General features: G+C 46.0%; 1 protein-coding gene across 4 annotated transcripts in view; it reads right to left on the bottom strand.

The window, feature by feature from the left end:
- Positions 1 to 1,779: 1,779 nt before the first annotated feature.
- Mylk (myosin light chain kinase) overlaps positions 1,780 to 19,359 on the bottom strand; it is a 178,098-nt gene continuing 160,518 nt past the window's right edge. For 3 of the 4 annotated variants that reach the window (XM_055624905.1, XM_055624908.1, XM_055624907.1), the window contains 5 exons: positions 16,598 to 16,750; positions 14,309 to 14,432; positions 8,412 to 8,541; positions 6,912 to 7,043; positions 1,780 to 3,828 (listed from right to left, as the gene is read on the bottom strand). In XM_055624905.1, the coding sequence (XP_055480880.1) occupies positions 3,563 to 3,828; positions 6,912 to 7,043; positions 8,412 to 8,541; positions 14,309 to 14,432; positions 16,598 to 16,750 (805 nt within the window). In that variant the 3' untranslated portion in view covers positions 1,780 to 3,562. The remainder of the gene's footprint in view (positions 3,829 to 6,911; positions 7,044 to 8,411; positions 8,542 to 14,308; positions 14,433 to 16,597; positions 16,751 to 19,359) is intronic. The other variant, XM_055624906.1, reaches the window with a different exon arrangement.

Below are 19,359 nucleotides of genomic sequence, written 5' to 3'. Positions count from 1 at the left end.
ATTCATTTTGTTTCCACGGGTATACAATCAGATCCCTCAGGGTGGAGAGGGCTCCTGGCATAAACCCGTGTGCCAGCACAGGGGCTTTCACAGACTCAGGGACTGTGCATGAGCTCAGTTACTCTTTACATCAGCTCATGAATGAGGAGCTATTATTGTGTTAATTTACTAAATGGTGAAACAGAGATACAAGCTGTCAACAATAGCAAGTAGCAGCTTTTCTAGAAGGAGTAGGATGTGTGGGTGAGTCAGACCGGTAAGTTCTTAGGATAGTCCATGTGGAAAATAGTTCCACTTGTCTGACTGACCAGTTAAGTCCTATCTGAGTATCTTGCAAGCATTTGCCTTTAAAGAGTGACTGCAGAGAGGATCCCTGAAGTTACGAGTGAACACGCAAGAAACTTTCTAGAGACTGTATGATTATTATTTGTTTGCTTTTTGAGAAAGGGTCTCCTATGTAGTCCTGGCTGGACTGACTGGCCTCAAACTCATAGAGATCTGCCTGCCTATGCTTCCTGAGTGCTGGGATTAAAGGTATAGGCCACCACGCCAACTGACAGTATGATTATTTGCTAATGAATGTTTGATGAACTTAATTTGGGAATATCTTTTGCTAACATACCCCTGAAACAAGGCTGCAATCCATGGGTCTCGACCCCTATGGAGATCACAGATATTTACATTACAATTCATGACAGCAGCAAAATTACAGTTATGAAGTAGCAATGAAATTAATTTTATGGTTGGGGTCACTACAACATGAGAACTGTATTAGAGGGTTGCAGCATTAGGAATGTTGAGAACCGCTACCCTAGAGCAACCTAACTCCTAACTGGAGATCATGACGTCTGCCTAACAGACATCAATGTGACTGCGCAAGATGACTTAACTTGTAGCCCTCTTCTTCAGTTATAAAAGAGGAAAACTTAGTTCAACAGAGTCAAATGGTATCATGTGAAAATTTATCAGAGGTCTCACAGAAACTCACAGGGACATAGCCTCTAATATGAAGACTATTCTGCAATGTGAGAGAACTTAAACTATAGGTAAGACTTACTGTTAAAAATCCCAAACAAGCAGCAGTTCTAAAACTAAAATCCTTCCTAATGAGGTGACACAAAACTTCTGCTTGAGACTTTGAACTAAATGTGTAAATTATGTCATCTGTAAGAACAAGAGCTATCAGCCAGGTGTGGTGGTGCATGCTCGTAATCCCAGCACTCAGGAGGCAGAGGCAGGAAGATCTCTGTGAGTTTGAGGCCAGCCTGGTCTACAAAGCGAGTCTAGGACAGCCAAGGCTACACAGAGAAACCCTGTCTCAAAAAACCAAAAACCAAAGCAAACCAAAACAACCACAAAACAAAAAACAAAAACAAAAAACCCAAGAGCTATCTTAATTTTGGTCCTAGATCAAGCACAACTGTGTAAGCCAATTCATGTGTGTGTGTTTGTGTGCCAGCCATAGGTTGATGTCCACTGTCTACTTTAATTGCTCTCCATCCTGTTTTTTATTTTATTTTGAAGAGCTCACTGATTGGCTAGGCTGGCTAACCAGCAAGGTTCCTGTCTCTGCCTTAACCTGCCCGTTGCTGAACCTGGCTTTGACACAGGTGCCAAAGATCTCAACTCAATTCTGTGCAAGCACTTTACCAGATGAGATGTCCCCCGGCTCTATAAGCCAGTTCTTCACAGTTATGAGCACAGTGCTTGGCTGTAATCACCACCATGAATCCACAGACTCTTCAGTTAGTGATGGAAAAAAAGAGAAGTCTACCAAGATTGAACAAACACCATGCACTGTGGTATCCTTTATTTAAAAATTGTGAGCTAACTACAGTCGTAGCATTCTCGGTCACCATTTGTATGGCATAATAAATTGAGAGAACATTAACACAATCCCAAGAAGGCATTAACCTATAAACACATGTATAACCACCCATGCACACATAAACACGACATACACACGAAGATTATAATATAAACACAAAAGTGATGAAAAACACTTTGAATGCTCTAAATCAAGTTAAAACCCCTTTATTATAATAAACCGTGGCAATACTGTGGCTATAATGAAAGATACTGTAACTGCTTAAGAAGCAAAAAATGAAAAGTACTGGCAATTTAGCAGCTAAAGTAGGATGGATAAGAAGACTAAAAAATATCAAATTTCTAATGTTGGTACTGTGTAGGATTGCACAGAAGTAATTTAAAATTGATTTTTTTAAGGAACTACTAAATATCCTTTAAAATAATTAATTTGATGCACTTTACAAACAGTGGAAAAGAAAATAGTATTTGGAATGTTACATACACATACACACAGAGGAAACGTACTAGGATATCAGTTTATGGTCTTTGTTTATGACCTTCAAAAAGTTTTACAAGGGAAAAAAATTAAGTGCCAATGAAGTGAAAGAAAGTAAAAATTGCTAAGGATGCAAGTCTGTGTGCACTGATCAAGTTTAAGAATATAGCTCAAGGTTGGAGACAAAGCAAATGCACATTGAAGAAAGAAAATAAGGGTGGACCCCAGAAGGCAGGCCAAGGTCTTTGAAGAGTGTCGAGAATGAAGATGTATTAAACTCAGACTGTCTAGAAGGAGACAGCCACGCACACTGAGTTCTACGGTTGCTCACCACTTGAAATCAGTTTCATAGTGCCCAATAAATAATTAAAACCAGCATTTCAGCAAACTGGTCTTTCTACGTCCAGATGCACAGATCTTTACTGCATACGCAGACTGACAGTTTGTTAATGGCACAAATATGCATCATGATTTAAGGGGGAAAAAAAACCACATCGGCAAGGATATTCTGTTTTCTTCATGGATTCTCATGCAAATGTCTGAAACTGCCAGACGCTCAGAAATTAGAGTAAATTTAGTTTCCTAAGGATTTCAGAGGAGAGATTTCCTCCCCCAGGAAGCCAGAGTCATCCATGAGCAGGGAACCTGTTTTCAGGATGAAGGAAACATAATTAATGTCCTCATTGCTGCAACTCATGCCAGGTTTAGAGCCAGGAGAGCCGGCAGGTGGAATAGGGAGAGAAACCGGGGGGGGGGGGATTGCAAGTGTAGGAAGGCAGAATGCCTCCTGCGTCAGAATGAGACACGGCAGGATGGGACAAGACTGGTTCTCTGGGTTGGGGGGGGGGGTTGCGGAGAAGACAGTCTATCTGCAGGGAAGCCGGGCTGAGCTGCAACAGGATGAGCCCTGATGGGGGCTTTATTTTTCAGGGTACATTCAGTTAATGTCTGACTTCTTCTGGGTAAATATTTCTCTTAGCTATTTTCTCTTTAAAATCAAATCGATTAGACAAGTTGCTGGTGATTTCCCCCAAATGGAAACTAGCTGCACTAGGGTTTTAAGGTGCTATCTAATTCAAATTAATGCCCGTCAATAACACTGCTAGGTATCAACCGCTGTTGTCGGCAGAACAACCTCTAAATGGCCTAACTAGATAATCTACCACACTAGGTGCCTTTTCTAGCTTGGGTTTTTTTGAGCTTTAAGGAATTAGTCCTTTTAAAATGACCTAGTAACTGCCTCTGTTTGGCTTTGCTTCACTCCTCCTCCTCCTCCTCCTCCTCCTCTTCCTCTCCCCCTTCCCCCTCCCCCTCCTCCATGGTCTCCACGATGAGCTCTGCAGTGCAGGTGGCCTCCCCGAGGCTGTTGACGGCCTTGCAGGTGTACTTGGCATCATCGTCCCCACAGACATCGCTGATGATTAGAGAGCAGTTTCCGTCTTCATCATAGTCTATCTGGAAGTGGCGGGACTCCCTGATTGACTGGTCATCCTTGAACCAGACAACCTCAGGGTCCGGGTACCCTGCATCCCAGGGAGAGAACACAAATTGCAGAATCTGTAATCCGAAACTCTTATTAACTCAGTCAAGTGGCTCTGAAGCTGCCTCTGTTGGTTAAAACACGATGGTGGCTCCTAGGATATATTTCCATATTTATGCTAGAGCACAGACATATGTTGCAAAGACTCATTTCTGAAACCTCAAATAGAATAGTCTAAGTTTGTTTTTGTTTGAGACAGGGTCTTGGTATGAAGCCCAGGTTAGTTTCCAACGTTCCGCCCCCCTGCCTCTGCCTTTTGAGTGCTGAGATCACAGGTGTGCACCGTGAATTGTCAGTGACACTTACAATGCCTTACTGTCAGATGACGTCATACGGGGCACTCCAGAAAGACAGTCCAAATTCTAACAACTAAGGCTAGACAGCTTCTTGATGAAAGGAAAATGTGTTAAAATTAAACATATACAAGCTTAGCTTAAATTTGAGTTAAAAGTTAAGAAGGCAAAACAAAACAGGTTCAAGAGGTCTTTTTGGAGTTGCATAAATTCTAAAATTGAGTTGTGATAAGTTGTTCCATGATAGGATTTGGGAAAATAGTTTACTTGTAAACCTAGAATGGATTAATTTATGATATACAAATATTAACTGCATACAGCAGTTAATGTGTATATAAAACAACAGGCTGAGGAACTGGCAAGATTTCTGAGAAAAAGAAACCTATCTTATTCTGATCCCTGCGCAGGTAATTTGTTTGTCTGTTTCTAGGGATGAGTCCCATTGGTTGTTTTTATGTTACAAACTCTATAGAGGTCAGTGTTAAAAATATATGGAATAAAAACATGTACATATATGTATGTATATATATATATATATGTATGTGCGTTATATATTTTAGAATTGTGTGTAAACATCAGCCACCAACTTTGCTTATGTGTATCTTTAAATATGCAATGTATTACAATGTCTTGTTTCTAAATTTTGTAGAGGTATTCTTAGATGAAGAAAACTGTAGCCCCTGGCAGTATAAAAATTATACACATAGCTCAAAAATTCTAGTGTTCTTTTCAAGTGTCATTTTGTTTTTATCAGAACAGCGTCCATATGCTTTAGTTTTGCATCAGGGTTATAGTCACAAGTTATGCAAATACCAAGGAGATCATTTCAAAGAGAAAAGAACAACAGATGATAACCACGCTGTCATGATTTCAAATTTCCACATTCCAAATTTCAAAGGGGAAAAAAAAAAACCTCAGGAGACCCAGTGACAACAGCGAAGGTCTCTGTGACTGGCCTTGCTCCAGTGCTTTCAGCGGAATCCTCAGGGCCAGGACCTGCTCATCACCACTGGAGACCTGTGAGATCCCTGAGACCATGGGCTTGCAACTTTAAGATGCTGATTGCAGTGACACACACACACACACACACACACACACACACACGCACGCACACACACACACACACGCACGCACGCACGCACTCTAAATTAAGTTGTGCTGTGCTTTGGCCTTGTATCCCCTCCCCTGGAAGCCACAGGAGAAATGAATGCTCATACGGAGTAACTGGCTTCAAGTATGGAAGTCACATTGACAGGACCAGGCACGGTGCAGAACCTCCCGCCAGCCTCACAGAACTTCTAAAAGTCTAGTGTTTCTTTTGCTCAGGAGAGGCCTCTGGCATTTTGCCACCTCCACCCACACCCACACTGTGCATGACAACTGTCCCTCACACTCTTTTACTTTAAGCAGCTCTCTTAAACGTTCTCACCATGCTCCTAAGTTCTCTTACCTCAAGGCCTGACCATGGCAGGCCAACAAGCCCTCACTCCTAAAAAACTCTCATGCTAGTCAGTGTGTGTGTATATGCGCTTTTGTGTGTGTGTGTGTGTGTGTGTGTGTGTGTGTGTGTGTGTGGTATAGGTGACTGGACTCAGGGCCTCACACATGCCAGGCAACTGCTCTCTCTACCACTCAGCTATGTAATAATTTCATGTTAGAGCCTTTCCTGAATCGGCTGCTCTCCCTTTTCTTTGTTATAAAAACATCCTTTTTTTTTTTTTTTTTTAAAGAAGATGATGAAAGGAAACCTAATATCAGGTTACTTTACTCAAAAGGCACAGAGAGTCCCAGTACTGGGGAGTCACAAAAGCACAAGACATGGCTCGCTCTGGCTGCCACGCTGGGCGGTGTGACCTCGTGCAGGCTGCTTAGTGAGGTTTCAGGCTTGGTCAGACCGCAATGGGAGATAACCCTCTGCTTTGTTGGCACACATGCGCACAGCCTTGAAGCTGAGAGGCCCGTCTCATCCTGCCCCATATCTTTTTAGAATGTTGCAATCTGTTGGAACAGAAAGGCCCTTGTCACCAGCCTTGTGCATTTCTTGGGTCCTGTTCTTTGATCCCTAAGGTCGCTGTTCTTGGATCACTCACTGCTATGTGGATGCATCACTCCTAGGAACAGAGACCCTACACAAGAGTGTGGAGACATCAAACAAGGAGCAGAGCACACACTAGGAGGGGGTCCCGACTCTCCTTATGACACACTCCTGCGCACCTTCTCCCTTGTTCTTACCAACCTACCATTTTCCTCTTAGCTCCGAAACCTCTTCAAAGAGTTACCAGGTCTTTACTTTCACACATGTGGCCCCACAGGACCCCTAGGGCCACTCCAGATGTTGGGTATCATTGAACAAATGAGTGGCCTCCACTCAGCTGCATTGATTACCAACCAAGGTCACACATCGTGATGACAAGCACTTGAGCTGGCTGACACCAGCCGTCAGACTTTTGTGCCAACTGTCCTTCCAGAGCCTCTTACGGGCAACCTGAAAGCTTCTCAGTGGTTTGCAAAGTTCCTGTTATGTGTGTCCTACAACTAAGGAGGTCCATGGTAGCTCATATAAATATAGGTCTAGTGAACTGGCCTGTGGGGAAGTCACTGAGTAGCACTAGCCCTCAGGAGGTTGGACGAGCAGAAACTGGCCCTTTTGGACCAGTGTTGCTTTGGGTTTGGCTATTCCCATCACTCAGGGCAGTGCAGGCCTGACATCTTACCCAGGGTTCCATGTGTAGCCATCCCCATGTATAGCAAGGAGGGACGGGCCACAGCTTACCTTCAATCTTGCAGTCAAATCTAGCAGCACTTCCCTCCACGACTTCCAGATCCCGAATGGTCTTAGAGAAATAGGGCTTTACATGGGGCTTCTCCTCAGCAACGGCCTCGAGGAAAGCCTGGGAGACATCTTCTAGAAGATCAAAAGGTCATTTCTTTATTCCTGTTCTCTCATTGGACTTAAAAGGTCTGTCTGTCTGTCTGCCTCTCCCTTTCTTTCTTTCTCTTTTAAAGTTGCTGGAATTTAGCGAACAGTGCAGCTTCGGGAAGTGAGTCATAGCGCGACTTTCTCCTGAGATGAACTGGCTCCCTGCCAAGTGCTTTTTGGCAGCAGAGAGCACTGTGCCCAAAAGAGGGAACTGCTCAGCCTCCCCCTTCCCTGATGCTGACACACTGAAAAAGAAAGTCATCTTTAACAAGGATTTTTGGCTGAACTTCATGGTCTTCCGGACTTGGTTGAGGGTGTGAGAAGGACAGAATCCACCACTTTTCTGGTCTTGGTACCCTTGGTCTTCATTTTGTGGCAGGCCCGTCACCAGCTTCTGAGAAAGCTGCAAAACAACTGTAACTCTCCAGAGCTCTCTTTGCCCCACCTATATAGCCTTCAAGGTACACAGCTGCAGACTAGGGTGTAAGATAGGTCCAGGAAAAAACAAAAACAAAAACAAAACAAAACCAAGCCTTGGAGGAGGTTCTGTGTCTTTCCCTGTCCCTTTAGACTATTTCTGGCTCACCCAGAGGAGCAACAGAAATGCTGCAGCTAGGAGAATGTTCCAGAGCAGCCAGCTGCCCTACCTTGTGCACAAAACAATTCTAGACTCAGTTTCCCACCTGTGGGTAGCAGAAGCTCCCTCACAGTGGGTATGGGTGGTATATGGCTCAAGAACATGAGGGCATCCTCATGCATGTTTAAAGTACCAAGAGGCCAGGGCCTTCACTGTGGAGATGGCCGGGGTAGCTCCTGCAAGTAGTAGCAAGCAGCTCTCTCCATCAGTTCTGGGAGGGGCCTACTGACCCATCAGCCCAGGTCACACATGTTTCAGTGGCACATTGCTGTCATGGAATCTGGCCTGTATGAGTTAATTTTTCTTTAAAACAAAAGCATAAGGCAGCGGAAATTGAAAAGATATTTTTAAAATATTATGTAAGCATATGTGATTTTATTTTATTTATTCTTGTCTATCAGTATACAAAAAAAATTCTCATTTTTATAATAAAAAAAGAAAGCTCTTAATAAAGCCTTTCTCAAGTCTTCCACAAAATGTGGGCAAAGGAAGCCGATCATCTAGTTCCATCAAACAAATAATAGCCTTTCCTCTGAAAATAGTTAACAATTAAAGAATAATTACTAGAGTTAATAGTTGTCAGGGAAACCCCAAAAGTCCTTTTGAACTTGTCACTATAGAGCGTATTAAAAACCCAAACTAAACCCTAGATTCTTAAAATGCTCCTTTCCCAGCAACTCTTTCCCTCTCGCGGGTGGAACACCGTGCCCCCTTACCTTCAGACTCTAGTTTCTCTGCATTGATGGGGCTGGTCGGTGATCCTGTCGAGGATTTCCTACCACTGAGCCCTGATATCATTGCCATAGAGGACAGTCTTCCAATGGCTCTCACAGCATTGCCCGTTTTCTGGAAAATAGACACGGAGGTTGGACTCAGGCAGTGTCCCTGGTTCCAGTGGGCAAGTTCTGATCAGAGGTGGAGAGCCCGGGCTGGGAGTAGCAGCAGCTGGATGCAGGGCCTGTGGAGTAAGCCCAGCCTAGCTCTGCTCACACTGTCAGCGTGTCCGAAGATGTTCGGAGAATGGAATGGGTCCTGGAACTGATGTGCGCGTTAATGTGACTAAACAAGGTCAACATGAGACAAAAACTCTTTTCATACTGTGCTTCAACTCCCATAAAAGGGATAGTTTATATAAAGCAACTGCAGCCTGAGACAGCTCCAAAGACTTATTGCTGACTGGGCCCAGTGGGGCTGTTCCTCATAAAACAATGCCTGCAGAAGGATTTCAACTACTCAGAGATAGTTACTACAGACCCCACGGGTCCAGAAAAATGAAGCAGCATTTTGTTGACCTTGGGCAAGCCACTTGACCTCTGTAGGCTTCAGTTTCCTTCTGTGAACAAGGAAGGGGTTTGGCAAGATGGTCTCCAAGGTCCCATTTAGCTTTATTTATGATTAGGATACTTTAGAGATTTGAGGAAACACCCAAGCTGGCCCCAGCACAAGCCTGTGGTTGCACAGTGGAACCGTTCCTCCCTAGCGGCCACTCTGGTGTCTGAGACACTCAAATGGGCCACTTGGGAGAAGGTGGAATTTCTGCTGAACAGCATCAGAATTTGTCACATAGTATCTGTGCAGTGTGAAAATTCCACCAAGCACAGGATTTGTAGCAAGAGATGCTTGCTCCATGATGGTTTCTTATCATCCAGTAGTTTCTCAGCCATTTCCGAAGATCAGTAGCAACAGCTAGGATAACCCGAGTCTCTTCAGCAACCAGAGACTTGCACCCATGAAGCCAACTTCACCTCAGACTGGCTTCTTGTCTGAGCAAAGAAGGAAACAGCCTCCTCATGGACAGATGCCTTGCCCTCATTCTGGGGACCTCATACTGTGCTAGCAAAACCTCTTTGCTCCTGAATTAATTTTACATACATACCTATGAGTTTTGATGAAGCCCCACAATACTGTTTGGAAAGCCAGTGTTTTTAGCAAAAAGAGACTGATCATTTCAAAAGTGAAGAATTTCAGAATGTTGAGGAATCATACAAGAGCATGTGTGTCTGCGCTTGCGAGCATGTGCCTGTGTGTGCACCTTAAGCGGAGACCCGCTGTTGCAGTCATAGCTGCTTCTCTATCCTGCCCTCTGCCCTCCTTGTTGCAACCTATTTCTGTGCACTTTGCGCAAACACTCAAACTAGCTCTGATATCTGGCCATCGCCCTCCTCTTGCCCAAGGCACTGTGAAGGGAGGCCTGCTCGTGGCTCTCTGCTGGCACAGTGAACAGAACCCAGGGGGCTCCAGGTAGGGTGGGCTGGCTGGTTGCTTGCTTTGCCAGTTGTAGGGCGAGACATCCACCTTTCCTCATGGGGACCTGTCTTGTCCTGGGAACTGATAAGATGGCATCGGTCCCAGTGGAACACCTAGCAGCTCACTTCCTAATCAGCTGATCTTCCCTTGTCAGCTGACCGTCCCTCTTCTCAGCATATACTGGCTTGTTCTGGGCTCACAGTCAAACCCAGAGGGTTCCTTCCCAACAAGGAAGCACTCAGTACTCTGTGACCTTGTCCAAGTTAGGTCTCTCTTCTCTGAGGCTTGGTAGCTGGATTTTATATAGCATCAAGACTTTTAAAATATTTGTTTATTTTTATGTATATGAGGGCTTTATCTTCATGTTCACTTGCACACCAGAAGAGGGCACCAGATCACAGTATAGACGGTTGTGAGCCATCATGTGGGTGTTGGGAATTGCAATCAGGACCTTTGGAAGAGCAGACAGTGCTCCTAACCACAGAGCCATCTCTCCAGCACCAGAATCAAGATTTTAATTTCCTCACAGCTCTAGTTTTTTCCAAAGGACTTTTGATTCCTGCTCAGAAATGTATAGCAGGACCCCCATACTCTGCCTTGAGTCCACAGGCTCCCTGGTTCCAGACATGTGCTGCGGGACTGATCAGTACTCTGCTCACTGCATGCTGTGGAGAGGTGATGCCTTTCTTTCTTGGTTTTATTTTGTAACCAGATTACTAATGTGAACTCAGCAGGAAGAGGCAAACAAAAGTTCAGGATTTCAGAGGGAGCAGCAAATGCATTAGGATCATTGTCACGTCGAGAAGTTGCCTGCCAGCAGGCGTAGGTATTCATTTAATTTCTTAAGTGGGGATATTTGCAAGTGCTTAGTAAGGAAAATTAATAAATAAAAGTTGACATCAGAGTTCTTTCTGAAAACAGACAGTAAGGAGCTGTCAGAACTGTCCAGTCCAGTTGCGTGTTTCTGAGTTGAGAACTAAAGGCAGCTTCACAGAGACCTTTGGAAATTTTGGAACAAAAATAAACAGGGCCAGGTTTCAGTCCTTGAGCCTGTTTAGTGAAAGGTTACTTTCTTTGTTGGGGGACAAGCTTGGCTAAGGCTGTGATCCTGTCAGGCAATGTCTGCCCAGGCCTCCCGAATATAGTTCCAGTTCCCCAGCTCTTGGAGAGCCAGCTAGGATGACCAGGACCGTTGTCCCAGGACTGTTTGCCTCCCAGGATTAGGTCTTTCAGAGCAAAAAGCCAAGCAATGCCTGGCAAATTGAGGCAAGATGGTCCCCTAAGCACCAGCCCACACGCATCTTCCAAGCAGCCTCAGGATGACTGACTGACAAGTGTATGATGGCCATGAGCAGTCTCTGTGTGTGTGCATGTGTGCGTGTGTGTGTTTATAGTGGACTCTTAATATTTTATCCCCTGTTATTTTTATTCACATTGCTGGGGGCTCTGTGGTTTCTAGGAAAATAAATGGAGCTAACTTTAGGCTTTTAATTTCCACTCTTCATTTCTTTTTTCTCCCCCTCCCACACCTAGTCTTTCACATCTGGTTTGCAGACGGGAGTCTTGCTAACCTGCCCAGCCTTCCCCAGTTGCTACACTTCAGGAACATGGCTTTGCACTAGTGTTTCAGGATGAATTGAAAATATGTCTTCTTTCGGAATAACTTTACCTAAAGGTCGATGATACCGAGGCCCCGCCTAGCCTTGCACGGAGAGATTTGTTATCAGGTTAGTTCTCTGTGTTTGGAGCCTTATGTCAGAACAGAATAGCTAAAAGGTCCCTTCTGGAGTTAGCATGGCCATGTGTGCCCCTCACTGTCTATCCTTGTACAGCCCACTCCTATTTCTCTCCACCCTGCCACATATCCCCTTGGCTACTCTGAGACAGAGCCCCCTATTTCCAGGGGAGCCAGTGTTCTGGAACTGGAATTTAAATGTGGAAAATATTTCCCTAGGGAAGCAACTAAACAGCAGGTCAACATAGCTGAATTGTTCCCAGGAAAATTACACCCAGGACATTCATGTCGAGTGAGATTTTTGTGGACTAAATTTTTGTGTGCAGTTTTGCAGAAAAGTCACTTCTGAATGTTTTCACTTCAATGGGGAAATAAGGTTCTTTTTCTAAATTTGATCCCTGACCTTCTAGAAAGTCCTGTGGCCAGTAAAGAACCAATGTGGTTCCTTGACTACAGAGATGGGGCCTTTCTCTCTCTCACACCCACAGCTCTTCTCCGTGCCCATGCCCTGGGCTTAGCAACTTCTTGACTTGGAGCCATTTGCAGGACAGCTCTTAACCAGTGCCTCATGCAAGAAGATCCAGTTAGACCTGCTTCTCTGAAGGCTAGTCGTCTCTTCCTGTCTTTCCAGAAGAATTCTCTGATAGCTGATAGTCAGAGGATCATCAACAAAGACAACTTTGATTTTGTAGTTACCTTAAAAAAATATTTTTAGTATACTTCCTACTCTGACCGGAAAGGCCCAGGAGGTAAGTGAAGCAGCTGTTCCAACCTACCTTACATTCGAGGGAGTCAGGAGATCAGCCCAGTCTCTTCAACCAAGAACTGACCTCCTTGCAGCAGGGCCCTGGCAGCATGTGCTCAGGATGCCAGGCCCATAAGCCCTTGAGCTGCAGGCACTTTCTTCAGCTCTTTACCCCTGTGTGAAGTTGTGTCTTCTAAGGGAACTGTGGTGTAGTCACGTGTGTGGGTCCGTGTTCCGTGGACTCCTTTCCCCATCACGCTGGCAAAGTCTCAGTCTTCTAGGACTGGACCTGCAGCTAGAGGCTCTGCTTTATGATAGGTCCTATGTAGTTCCAAGGTGATCCCTGTCCGCCTGCCACTTCCTGTACCCATGCAGTTGCTCCCTTCCCTACAGACTTTAACTATGGTCCCTACCAAATTCCCAGCTCCTTCTCATAAAGGCTCTTCTTCCCGTGTCAGCTCTGGTGGAGTGGCCCCCGCGCCATCCACACTCACATACACGGTCATGGAGCCACACCGATCATTTGAGACTCCTGGTGCGTCAGCATCCTTTTATGTGACATTTGCTTTGGTTTCTCACAGCACTGTATGTGGCTTGGGTGTGGAAACCATGTCCTCTCCAGAAGACCAGGTATTTTACAATTCAGACTGCGATGAAAAAAAGAGTCAAGCAGATGGAGAAGGGAATAAGTGCTCTAGGGTTCAGGTGACAGTGATGCCATCTTGTTATTAGGGGTATTTCGGTCACTTCTGTCTTTGGTAAGGCTGTGTACTTTGGAGTGAGGCTCTAGGCTTGATACCTGGCTTTTTCCACTGAGCCCTGTGAGCCTGGATGACTTCCCCTCATCTACTCTCTTCCTTGGTTTGTCTGTGAAGTGGGGACAATAATAGCTACAACGGTAAGATGTAAAAGTATCTCACAGGCACAGATGTGATGTTTAGTACTTAGTGTTAAGTTGTAAGATCTAGAAGTAGGAGAACAGCCTCTGGGCACACTAGTGAGGGACTCTCTGCATTAGGTTTGACTCTGGACTTGGATATAAGGGATTATCTAGATTAGGCTAATTGTGAGGAGATCTACTCACTGTGGGGTCCTAGACTGAATAAAGAGAAAGTAAGATGGCTGTTCCCTGGTCCATTTCACCATTGCAGATACAATGTGGTTGGCAGCCCCAATCTCCTGACACCATGACTTCTTCACCATAATAGACCATGTCTCAAACTCTGAGCCACAAGTAATCCTTTCTCCCTTTAAGGATGTTTTATCACAGCAAACAGAAAAGAAACCAACGCATACAGGAAATCTTTGAATAAAGTCTGATCTATGGCCAGCCTTCATATTAACCACAGATAGGATTGCAGAATGTCACAGTGCTCCAAGTACTATCCTAAAAACCTTCGAATTTTGTCTTATTGTTTTCCACAATTTTTGGTACTAGTGTTACTCCCATTTGACACGAATCCACAGCAAAACTAACTACTTTGCTTAAAGTTACCACTGTTTCCTCCTTGGTGCATACACCCTCCTTCCCCATCTCATAAGCCAGTACGTGACCATCATACTACCCGCTAGGAGCTCAGCTTCTCCAGGACTGCCAGATAAACTTCAAGGTCATGCTGTTCATCTCTAGCCAGGAAAACATGACCAGGAAGAGGGGAGCAGGCTGGACAAGGCCACTGCGCCCCAGGAGACAAAGCTGAGTTGGATTGGAGTTTTCTCTGAGCGAAGGACTTTGTGATCAAGGATGTAACTCATCGCCTTAATCAGCTATCTACATAGGTCATTTCAGAAACAAATTCAAACTTTCTTGGAATGAAGTTAGGGATAACTGGGCCTGAATAAAACTAACATGAAGAGCAGCATCCTAGATGCTGAGGCTATATTACCTGCCACTTCCTTCGTGCCATGTACTTCTTCATCCGGTCCTTAGACAGCTTCTTGGCCTCCATGTTCTTGGTGTCTTTCATCAGCCATGGGTGCTGAAGGCACTGGGTACAGTCCAGACGGTTTCTGGTGGAGGCAGAGACCAGAGGATTTCTAGCAGGAAGGGACCTCAGAGATGATAAGTGGGAGGCCATCTGTCCCTGGATACAGGGGGCACAGCCTGGGGCTGTCTGTCTCAGCTCACACATCATGATCAGGGGCACTGTGCATTTGGCCGTTTGTCCCCTTGGTCTGGATTGTGCTGACTGGACCCAGCCTAACCATCAGCAGGCTCTCAACCTTCTGGGGTCCAAGAGGGTCAGGGTTACAAGGCAGACAGGCCTGACACCATATCCTAGGGAGGTTTGTCATTCTGCTGGTCCCATGGGGCCTGACCCTTTTGCCTCTCAAAATAGGGAATGAGAGGGAATGCTAAGACAAAACCTGTGAGTATCTTTGAATTTTCACATCTTAGAGTGTGGCTGAGTATCAGGTTTATCCTGTCTCAATCCAAAGAGGTGTGCCCTACATGCAACTTCAAAATTACAGCCGCCTAAGAACTGCACCAAAGCCATTTCTTCCTGAGAGGTTTTGGAATATAGAAACATCTCAGTGTCATCATTTTAATTGCAACAAGACTAAGTCCCAAGAACCACATGCCAACAAAAAAGAAAAGAGTCTAGAAAGAAGCATAGCTCAATGTGGGGGATCTTTAGATAAAGGGATCATGATGTTTTAAGATGACTTATACTCTTTAAATGTCTACATCTTGCATGTATAACTTTATTACAGAAATTTTAAAAAATGCCCGGTTTAAGGATTTGAAAGAATGTAATGTTTCACTCTATTTGATGAAGTGAGTCTTTAGTGAGTCCATTTTATGAGGACCGAGGAGCCCAATACAGCTAAATCATTTTAAAAGCAGCCAAGAAAATGAGGTGTACACACAGTGCCGCACCTATGGGATCTATGGATGAAGTTTAATTTACAAACACCATCCTTGGGTCAGAGTTATCTATCAGAAGGGAGCTAGCTCTCTTGGGAGTAAGAGCCTTTACCTTGAAAGAGACTCCTATGACATCCAGATTTATTTTTGGGTCATTTTTCTTAGTGACACAACTGTGGCCACTCAAAGACTGTGCTGGGAGGAAGTGTCGATATCGCTCGGGGAGTCAGAATCTGGAGGCTCAAGAGGATTCAGAGATAGGTGGGCATTGGGAGAACTAGGCACAGCCATCTAGCAGGCTCTCTGACAGTCTCCTGGAACAACTGCTGTCTCCCGTTCCCAGGGTTGGAGGGAGAAAGCCACAGCCCAGGGCAGACAGGTGGAAGCCAGGTTGCAAACTCACCTGCCAGCTCTGAGCTTCTTGCCTGCCGCTGGAGGCAGCGGCCTCTCTCCTGCTCCTGTCACATCACATGTCAACACCACCCTTCTTGGCGTGGTCACAACTATCCCCTGTTGCCAAATGCCACTCAGAGCTGGGGGGTAGAGTGGGGGTACTGGAAACATGTTCTACCTCTGAACACTTATTTACAGAATGGCACATGATAGCATATTGCTCCCTGCCTGGCAGCTCTCCTGAGGAACACAGAGCCTTTCACCCAGAGCCTCTTACCTTCTGGCCTTAATTTAGCTAACTCCACTCACTGATAGCAACAAGCTGTGTAACTTTGGCCTGCCTCTTCCACCTAGCCTCACTCCAACTATGTAAGAGGGTGTTTGTTTCATCTTTCTTCATAGCTTGCCATCATAGGCAGGGGCATCCCGGCATCCACTGTTCATCAATTTGTTCAAGTTAGAAGGAACTGGGCCACATCTAAGTAATAATTTCGATGTGAATAAAATACCAAGCCAGGATAATCTGGGGATAGAAAGAGGCCCCTCCAACATAAGTGAAGCAGCCTTGGAGAGGTCCTGTGGGGTCTGCAGGACTGTGCAGGCCACAGCCAAACAGACAATAAAAGGCCAATCGTCACAGAGATGCTGTCTTTCCCCCGAGACCCTGGCTCCGGAGTCACCATTCCAGTGGGGCTTCTATGCTTCTAAAGGTAGGTGGGGTGTCTGGCACCCGGAAGCAGGGACCACTCCACACAACCACTGGCTGGGTCCCTCACTGGCCACTCTTTCCTCTTCAGGGAACACAGGACTGGCGTGGAACCAGGAAGAGGGAGCTCCGCAGGTAATGGAAGGCTCTGCCCACCCTCCCCCAACCAGACCAGAGACTGACAAGACTGCCATCCTGGCTTATTACTTCATATCTTTCTTCAGCAAGTTACTGATGAAATCCTTCGCATCATCGGAGATCTCATCGAACGCCTCATCATCAAAGTCCCAGGTGGCTGAGGTGACGTTGGCTAAGGTCTCGTTATCATTGTCACCCATGAAGGGGGAAAGTCCGCTGACCCTGGGGGAGAAGAGCAGAAGAGCAAGAAGGGGAGTTGAGCTGGGAGGGATGGGGAGCATGACTCCTCTGAGCACGTGCCGAGGTCAAAGGTGGGGTGTGCCCTGCACTCCGAAGCATATACCATATGGCCTTTGCATGCGCCTTTCTTCAAGCTCCAAGAAGAAATCCACTGGGCTTCTGTATCTCTCCTCAGCCACTCACTGAACTCAGGGTCTCCCCAGCCTTTACACTAAACACCTGCGAGGCTGAGGTGGGCTCCTTGATTCATCTACAGACTTCCACTGCGCACAAAACAGAGCTGAGAAACCCTCCATCTTCCCTGCCCTCAAATCCCAGGCTGGCCCTCACCCCTCGTAGAATCTTCAGCGCGTCCCTTCCTCCCGTCTGCCTGTAGTGTGCTCTTGGGGGTGGGGGAGGCACCATGCAGAGATGGCTCATCAAATGTGAGCCAAATAAACAGGAGGGCTTTCAACCAGCGAGGAGGCATGGCCCCCCTGGGGCATCTATGTCACACCAGGACACAGGCTACGTGGCAGAGGCCAGAGTGCAGCCTCTATTAGCTGAGCGACCTCTGACGCCATCTCTACCCTCTGCACCACTTTTTCTTCACGCTGTGAAATAGTCTCTCCACTCTATGGTCCCTGTCCCCTCTTCAGCAGGCGTGGAGCACACTTTACCACCTGCAGTGTGAAGACCTGAAATAGATGAACCCATTTAATCTTAACATTGCCCCAGAACACAGGTAATTCCCACTTCTTCATTATACAGAGAAAGCAAGTGAGGCATAGAATTTGGTAGGTAACCTGCCCAAAGATTCCAAGACACTCAGATGTGAAACCAGGAGCCTGGATCCCCAGGCCAACCCTTTACTGCTGCTGCATGCTCACAATTCCATGCAGATTACGAAAGCTGTATGCACTGCACTGGCACTCGGAGCCGTCCATGGTTAGGGTTCATCTGGCACCACGTGTATCATACAGTTCTTCTAGATAACCTCTGCTGTCTCCCAGCAGCCTAAGCCAAACGCAATGTGGAAGGCAGTGACCTCAAAGTCAGATAGAACAGACTGAAGCTCACCAGCCTCTCCGTGACCTCTACACACCTCTCCTTCTTCGTGCCAGCAATCCCCTCACTGTGTATGGCGAACCAAGAGCTGACTCCATGGAATCAGCTGCCCGGAGTCCCACCCTGAGATGGACCCCCCCCCACCCCCTGGCATTAATGCTCTGCCGCCACCATCTTGAAATTGTTAATAGTGCTTCAACAAATAGCCCTGCCTCTTCAATTTGAAAATTATATACTTAACCCTCTCCTGACCCCCGTCTAAATCCCATGAAATATATCCAAGGCCCTCATAAGTCAGGGTTGTACGAACATCCTTCTTCCACATCTTTATTAGTTCATCATCATAAACAACAACTCACTGACAGATGCTGGGCTTGTTCAGCATTCAAAAGGCCCCAGCTTATGAAATCTGCTTGTACCCGAACACTGTGCTCTGACAACACCCACTTGAAACACTGGGAGAAGGCTGGCCATGGGAGGAGCCCTCTGCTGAATGCAAGTACAAAGAGTAGAGAGCTGGTGAGTGTGAATTTTCTCACGCTAGTTAATATACTTGGGTTTTTGAGTAATACTAAACTATTGTAGATGGCTTTCTCTTTTTTCTAAGATTTTTTTTTTCTGTATCGCTGGCTGTCCTGGAACTCCTCAGAGATTCCCCTCTGCCTCTGCCTCCTGAATGTGGGGGTTAAAGGCGTGTACCACTATGCCTAGCACATAGATGGCTTTTCTTAAGGCAAGATGCTGACTTAAGTGGACAATTTGAATCATTTTGGTCATTGTGCCCAAGAGGGTCTGGGAGGAGACTACCAGTCCTGGAGTTTACACTGTTATGTGCTTCTCCACCTTGACACCACCGCAGTGACGGGACTGCGTTTCCGACGGACCTCCCAGCTGCCTCCACCTCTGGGATGTGTGTGGCCTAAGCAAGTTCCACCAAGATGCAGCCTGTCTTTGCTTGTAGGCACCTGCTTTTGCTTGCCTTTGCATTTTCTGTTTGAAGCAAGAGGGGGAAAGTCCTGCCATGCTCCAAAAGACAGCAAGAAAAGCAAACAGCTGCACTGAGGAATGCCGAAAGGGCCCCTCTGCACACCTCCTTTCCTAATTAGGACTTGGAATCCTGCAAAGATAGGTCTTAATCGCTGTCTACGATGCAGGCAGGGGGAGCCCCAGCCTCTGGCCTTGGCACTGAGCCCCTCTGGCAGTACATCCATCTGAAACACTCTGTCCTGCCCAGGTTTCCACTTGCCCAAGTTCCCCTTAAGTCCGAAACTTCCAAAACTGGTACCCTGCAGCATGATGGCCAAGGCAGGGTTTGAATAATTGAGAAATGCTTGTGGTTTGGGTTGTATTTCTGCTTCAGTATATAGTGTGGTAGTGCAGACCGGCCTCAGACTTTTGATCCTCCTGCCTCTGCTGTCCAGGTGCTAGCATGGTCTGTACAGCTATGACTAGATTGAGATTTCAGTTTTTCCTGTTTTGGACTTTATTGCTATAATTTGTAATAAAGGGTCATGTGTCTTTTTATCATAGAAAAAAGCTATTAA

The sequence above is a fragment of the Psammomys obesus genome, unplaced genomic scaffold (genome assembly GCF_907164565.1).
Source record: "Psammomys obesus unplaced genomic scaffold, mPsaObe1.curated_primary_1811, whole genome shotgun sequence".
NCBI lineage: Eukaryota > Metazoa > Chordata > Mammalia > Rodentia > Muridae > Psammomys > Psammomys obesus.
Note: the sequence above shows the minus strand (reverse complement) of the source record. Positions and strands in the feature narration are given on the sequence as shown.